Below are 7,554 nucleotides of genomic sequence, written 5' to 3' on the forward strand. Positions count from 1 at the left end.
TTGGAAGAAGTGCAGCCAGAGTGTTCCTTGGAGGCCAGGATGGCTAAGCTTCATCTCTCATACTTTGGACATATTGTCCGGAGGAAACAGTCACTGGAGAAGGATGTCATGCTGGGTAAGGTGGAGGGTCAGAGAAAAAGAGGAAGAACCCTAAGGAGATGGATTGGCCAGGTGGCATCATTGATGGCATCAAGTGTGGCAGCGGTAATGAGGTTGGCTCAGGATTGGGCATTGTTTCGTTCTGCTGTGCATAGGGTCACTATGAGTCGGTTCCGACTCGATGACACCTGACAGCAACAACTTTTTGTGTCTGGCACTATAGGATAAGTACTGGATTGCTAAATGTGAGGTTTGGGTTCAAAACCACCAAATTCTTCTCATGAAATCCTATATAGGGTCGCTATCAGTTGGAACCAACTAGATGGACCTTAACAACAACAGAAGCACTATATAGTTTCTATGATTTCAACACACTCAGTGGTTTACTGACTGTGCTCCTTATTCCCTTCCTCAGACGTTCTGGAAAACTAAGGAAATGAATAAGACTCAGTTGTTTCAATACAAGCTCTCTGCATGAAGCCACCAAGAAAAAGAAATGGATGGTTAGAAAACTGGCTACATCTCCTGTAAAGGAAGTCTCCTACTTGGTGACTTAATAAGATAAAATAGGGCTTATGTGTGCAAACAGAGGCAGAAACACCAATTACTAGTCTTGAGAATTTGTGAGACCATCTCAAGTTAGTTGAATGTAGCCATTATTTATAGGAATCCTCATGGAGTTTTATGAGTAGCAATTCATTTTGAGGCCCATTTTCGTAATCTGAGATACGAAAATTTTATGCTCTATAAAAATAAAATGTCAGGTGGCGCCATCATAGAAAGTTGACTATTACTAGCTGGACTTCAGGGATATTTGCGGTACAGAGGTTATGTACTGGTCTGTAATGAAAAGGTCAGTTGTTTGAACCTACCAGCTACTTCACTCAAGGAAGATGTGGCAGTCAGCTTCCTTGCAGATTTGGAAGCCTTGGAAACTATAAAACGCTTCTACTCTGTCCTGTATGATCACAATGCATCAGAATCCACTCATAGGATCTGCTTAGTTTCCGTTCAGCTCTTGGACCTCCTTATTTCTTCCATTTTCTTTAACATCTCTATGCTGGAGAGCAACTTTCAGAAAATATTCTGACATCCGTTTTAGTCTTTTCATTCTTTATCATCTTGTTAATCCTCCAAAATATTGTTAATGACCTTTTGCTTCCTTCCTGTGTGAGGTTCTTGATATCATCCCACAACTCTTCTGTTCTTTGGTCATTGGTGTCTAATGCATCACATCTGTTCTTCCAATGACCTCTAAATTCAGCTAGGATATATTAAGGGAATATTTTGACTCTTTTTGAGTTGTTTTAATTTTCTTCAGCCTGAACTTGCATATGAACAATTGATGGTCTGTTCCACAGTCTGCCCTCGGTCTTGTTTAGGCTGATGATATGGAGCTTTTCCACCATCTCTCTCCACAGATGCTGTAATTTGATTTCTTTGTATTCCATCTGAAGAGGTCCATGTGTATAGTTGTCTTGTCTTTTATGTTTAACAATCCTCTAAAAATGATGACAAAGATACAGTTGCCTCAGCAACAACATGTTTTCATGAAATTGTGTAGGATTAATAGAAATAACACTGCATCATTTGAAAAATAATTGAAAAAATGAGAAAGTGTTCATTAGCAGTTTATTATACTTAATTACTTTTCAATCATTGACAGGGGAATTGCGTTAGTTAATATTTAAAATCAGCAATGCTGTATGCTTTTTGCATTTAACAAAAACTTATTTATCAAAATGTGAAGATCACTAAAGCTAAAGATTAGGATTTGTTCTTGAAAAGGCTTCTTAAAGAAAGCTCACACATTGGAGGGAGTATTAACTTCCAAGTAACATACATGTCAGGAAAGAAAACAGTGATGAAAACTCATGAAAAAATAAATGCTTCTAATAACGTACATATAAAGTTATATTCAACTAATAAAGTCACTGAGTGGCACAAATTGTTAAGCACTCTACTGCTAAATGAAAAGCTGGCAGTTCGAACCCACTCAGAGACTTTACCAAAGAAAAACCTGATGGTTTGTTCTGGTAATGATTACAATCAAGGAAACGTTATGGCACAGTTCTACCTTGTCACATGAGGTCTCTATGACTCAGAATCAACCCAGTAGCACTTAACAATTAACTAAAAGGCTGGTGGTTCAAACCAATTCTACTCTGTAGCACATAGGGTCACCACCACATAGAATTGCCTCAAAGAACAACGGGTTTGGTTTCTCTTACTCAGATCATTTGATTTGAATTTAAAGTCTAGCTTATGTGATTCTAGTCATGAATACTCTGTAGTGCTAGCATGGATTGCCCACACTAGATTAGAACCCAAATTAGATTCAAATGGTGAGGCTGATGAGGCCACACTCACATGCCAGGAGTATAGGAAAACGTTTATTATTCATATAAAGAGACTCACAGAATTAGTGCTGGTGAAGCACTGTAGGATAAGCACTAGACTGCAAGGTCGGTATCATCAGCAAGGTTGGCAGTCCAAACTCATTAGCCACTCCTTGGAAACTCCAAACAGGATTGCTGTGAGTAAAAAATTATTTGATGGCACTTAACAATAACATCTAGCACACCAGGGCAGGCTCCCAAGTTGTTTCAAATATGACTTTAGAAAGCAAAGTGTTTGACTGGTATGAACTAAGCATTTTTAAGAACACTGAGACCTCCCTTTTGGTCTCTTTCTTCTTTCAGATATTCTTAATTACTTTTTCTTCTCTTCCTGTTTGATCTTTTTAATGCCATCATAAACTCTTCTGATCTTTAGTCATTAGTGTATAATGCATCAAATATGCTCCTGAAATGGTCTTTAGCTTCAGATAGAATATGTTCAAGGTTTTATTATTACTTTTGTGTACTTATTTTAATTTTCTTAAGCTTAAGCCTGAACTTGTATATGAGAAAGTCTGCCCAGGCCTTGTTTTGTCTTATGATAGTGAGCTTTATCACTGTCTCTTTACATAGATATGATCAATTTGATTCCTGTGTGTTCCATCTGGTGAGGGTCATGTGTACAGTTGTCTTTTATGTTGTTTTTAAAAGGTTATTGTAATGAAGACATCATTGGTCTTGCAAATTTTATCATGTGATCTCCAGCATCATTTCTATCACCATGGCCATATTTTCCAACTACTGATCCTTCTTTTTTTTCAAACCTTTGCATGCCAGTCACCAGTAATTATCAATACATATTGATTACATGTTTAATCAATTTCAGACTGAAGAAGTTGGTAGAATTCTTCACTTTCATCATCACTTTATTTAGTTGTTGGTGTGTAAATTTGAGTAATAGTGGTATTAACTGGTCTGCCTTGTAGGCATGTGTATGCTATCCTAAAACGGACAACATATACTTCAAGGTGTTGAAACGTTCTTTGTGATGAATGCTATGCCATTCCTCTTCAATTTGCTACTAGGATACTTAGTATTAAAGAAAATGAAAGAAAAAGAAAATAACATATGTTGACAACTATGTGAAGAAATTAGATACCTGTTTATTGAAGGTGAGAATGCAAAATGGTACAACTGTTATCAAAAATTTTGGTGGTCCTGAAAAAGTTAAACATAGAACTACCATATGAACCAGAAATTTCATTGCTAGGTATATATACCCAAGAGAATGAAAGTAGCATATTGCAAACAAACACATATCTACCAATTATCATTGCAAGACTATTTACAGTAGCCAAAAGACAAAAACACCAGAAGATAAATGAAGAAATCAAATATGGTAAAAAAAAAACCACAGAATATCATTTATCCATAATGAGAGATGAAGTTCTGCTACTTGCTACAGCACAAATGAACCTTGAAAGTATTATGCTGAGTGAAATAAGTGAATCACAAAAGGACAAATATTGCATGCATTCTTTTTTATAAAATATCTAGAATAGACAAACGTTTAGGGATGAATGTTTAATAGTGGTTACCTGCTTCTTTATAGAATGGATGAATGAAATTTTGGCACAGATATTAGTGATAGTTATACAAAATGATTGATGTTTAATTGAATTTTACTTGGGAAAAATGCTCAATTAGTGAATGTTGTCTTATATGAATTTTAATAACAGTAAGAAAAGAATAAAATGTAATTCCATTCTTTATGAAAGAAATGTGGAAGAAGAAAAGTCATTCTTTAAGAAAAAATCAGTCAAATTAAAGGACACTGGTGGTTGTGTGCCACCGAGTAGGTTCCACCTCAGAGCAACCCTGCATAGGGTTTCAGAGGCTGTAAATCTTTACAGGAGCAGAAAAACTCAAACTTTTCCCATGGTAGATTCAAACTACTGGCCTTACAGTTAGCAGCCCAGCTCTTAATCCACTAATGCTGCCAGGACACTAAGCAGCTATAAAAGGAGACCTGGTGTACAAGTTAAAGTGCTCAGATGCTAACCAGAAAGTCTTCAGTTCAAACCAGACCTTTATCTGTGGGGGAAATATATGACAGTCCGCTTCCATAAAGATTACACTTTTGAAAACTCCGTGGGGCAATTCTACTCAGTCCCATAGGTTTTCCATGAGCCTGAATCAATTTGATGGCAATGACTAAAAGAAACATCAGATTATTCACTACACCACAAAAAGTCTTTCATCTGTCTGATTTAATTTAGTCCTAATTATTAAGGAGCTCTGGTAGCGTAGTGGCACACAACAACAACAACAATTATTTTATTCTTTTAGAGACTTTTATAAATAGACAACTCTTGCTTGTTCTTTAGCGTTATGTTAATTTGCCTTTTATTTGAAATTATTTCCCCAATACCCACTTTCAAAAAATTATTTATCATAATCACCTTCACTTGCTATTATGTGCAGCTTGTAAATAATGGAAAATGCTTCCAGACTTTTCTTGCCCTAAAGTGAGGATAAGTAATAAGAATGGTAAAGCTACCTTTACCAAGGGATAGCTTTACTTCTTTCTTCCCAATTTGGATTCCTAATTTCTTTTTGTTGACTAATTGTTCAGTTAGAATTTCTAGTAAAATATTGAATAACAATGGTAAGATTAGAAGTTAGATTTTGTCAAAAGCCTTTTCTGCCTGAAGTAAAAGGAAAATAGATATAGAGTTATTTTCCTTTGTTTTGCTGATGTAGTAGTATACTACATTAACTGATTTTCTAATTTGAAACCACCTTGCAATCTTGGGATAAATCCCACTGGACAATGGGTAATCCTTTTAACATTCTTGTAGATTCAATTTTATAGTAATCTGTAGGGGACTTTGTGTCTATGTTTATCAGTGGTATTAATGTGTAGTTTTCTTTTCTTGTGGGGTCTTCATCTTGTTTTGGTATCAGGATGATGCTTGTCTCATAGAATGAGTTAGGGAAGTTCTCTCCTCTTCTATTTTTTTAAAAATATTTAAGAATGTGTGCCATCAGTTATTCAGTTAATGTTTCATAAAATTTTCCAATTAAGCCAACTACTCCTGGATTTGTCTTCATTGGTTGTTTTTTTATGGTGCTTTGATCCATTCACTTGTTATGTGTCTTGATTTTTTGCACTTCATCTTGAGTTAATTCTTTTTTGGGCTTTATGAATTTCTTATCCTTAAATATCTGTGATTCTCTTAACAGTCTTCAAAATTCTTATTTGAGTGTCTCTAAAGGAGCTCTGGAGTCCTGGTGTGGCATTGTGGGCTAATGCATCAGAATAAAAAGTTGTTTGAACTGCAAAGTCGGTGGTTGAAGCTCACTAGCTACTCCTTGGAAACCCTATGCAGGGTTGCTATGGGTTGGAATCGACTCTACGGTACTTAACAACAACAACAACAACAAAAGGAGCTCTGGTAGCATAGTGGTTATGAATAGTGCTGCAAACCTCAAGGTCAGCAGTTAGAAACTACCAGCTGTTGCATGGGAGAAAGATGAGACTTTCTATTCCTATAAAGATTTACAGCCTCAAGAACCCTTTATAGGGTCGCTATGAGTTAGAACCAATCCACGGCATATAACTACAATCACCAAAGTGTTTTGTGAGTTAAAAAAAAAAAAAAAAAAAAAAAGTGAGTAAGGCAAATAGCACAGAAACCATTGAGGAAAAGTTCTAGGAAGAATGGTTTTGCCACATTTGAGATGTGTTGCCAAAAATGGTGTATGGTCTAAAGTGTAAATACTTTACTTGTGAATTTCCTGAATTCAGAGTATACAGGAGGCTTTAAAAGTGCATGAAAACAATTGAACTAAAAGATCATGGAATTTTTACATGAACTTTTTGAAGTCTCACTATAGTCACAGGGCCTGCTTCCTTTTTCCCTTTGACCAGCCTTTGTTTATTTTCACAAAGGTGTCTTTGCACCATGGGACCACAGAATCTAACAGGTGTCTCTGAATTCCTACTCCTGGGACTCTCAGAAGATCCAGAGCTACAGCCCCTCCTCTTTGGAATGTTCCTGTCTATGTACATGGTCACAGTGCTTGGAAACCTGCTCATCATCCTTACCATCAGTTCTGACACACAACTCCACACTCCTATGTATTTCTTCATCTCGATCCTATCCATGTCTGACATTGGTTTGACTTCAGACACAATCCCAAAGATGCTTATGAATATACGCACACACCACAGAATCATCTCTTATGCTGACTGCTTGACTCAGTTATATTTCCTAACTTTTTTTGGAAGTATGGACAATCTACTTTTGACGGTGATGGCCTATGACAGATTTGTGGCCATCTGTCACCCACTTCACTATCCAGTTATCATGAACCCCTACCTCTGTGGCTTGCTGGTTTTGGTGTCTTTTTTTCTCAGTATTTTGGAATCCCAACTGCACTACTTGATGATGTCACTATTTACCTTCTGCACAAAAATGGAAATTCCTCATTTCTTCTGTGACCCTTCACAACTCTTCAACCTCGCCTGCTCTAAGACAACCACTAAAAACATACTAGCTTATTTAATGGGTGCCATATTTGGTGGTATTCCAGTCTCAGGTATCCTAGTCTCCTACATTCGAATTATTTCCTCCATTCTGAAAATCCCATCATCAGGCGGGAAGTATAAAACATTTTCCACCTGTGGCTCTCATCTGTCAGTCATTTCCTTATTTTATGGAACAGGTATTGGAGTGTACCTGAGTTCAGCTGTCTCAACCTCTGTCAAGAGTGGTGCAGTGCCCTCAGTGATGTACTCCGTGGTCACCCCCATGCTGAATCCCTTCATTTACAGTCTGAGAAACAAGGATATCAAGAGGGCCCTGCAGAGGCTCATCAACAGACCAGCATAATATCAATACACCATCATATATGTCATCTATTTATGCAATTTAGGTATTTTACTGCTTATTGTTATTTCTCAAACTAGGCTTCATATTGGAATCATCTGGTAAATTTTAAAGAAAATTTGCTTGAGTTACACCACCAGATATTCCAATGTATTTAGAATAAGTAATATGATGGGCCAGAAGGCTTATCAAAGCACCCCACAAGCTACAAGGGAGCAGCC

The 7,554-nt window shown here is 36.8% G+C and overlaps 1 protein-coding gene across 1 annotated transcript; it reads left to right on the top strand.

Moving 5' to 3' along the window:
• Positions 1-6,406: 6,406 nt before the first annotated feature.
• LOC102830319 (olfactory receptor 7E24-like) lies at positions 6,407-7,336 on the top strand. Its single transcript, XM_006875149.1, has one exon. The coding sequence runs from the start codon at positions 6,407-6,409 to the stop codon at positions 7,334-7,336; it is 930 nt and encodes a 309-aa protein (XP_006875211.1).
• Positions 7,337-7,554: the final 218 nt, after the last annotated feature.

Source organism: Chrysochloris asiatica, unplaced genomic scaffold, assembly GCF_000296735.1.
Source record: "Chrysochloris asiatica unplaced genomic scaffold, ChrAsi1.0 scaffold00312, whole genome shotgun sequence".
NCBI lineage: Eukaryota > Metazoa > Chordata > Mammalia > Afrosoricida > Chrysochloridae > Chrysochloris > Chrysochloris asiatica.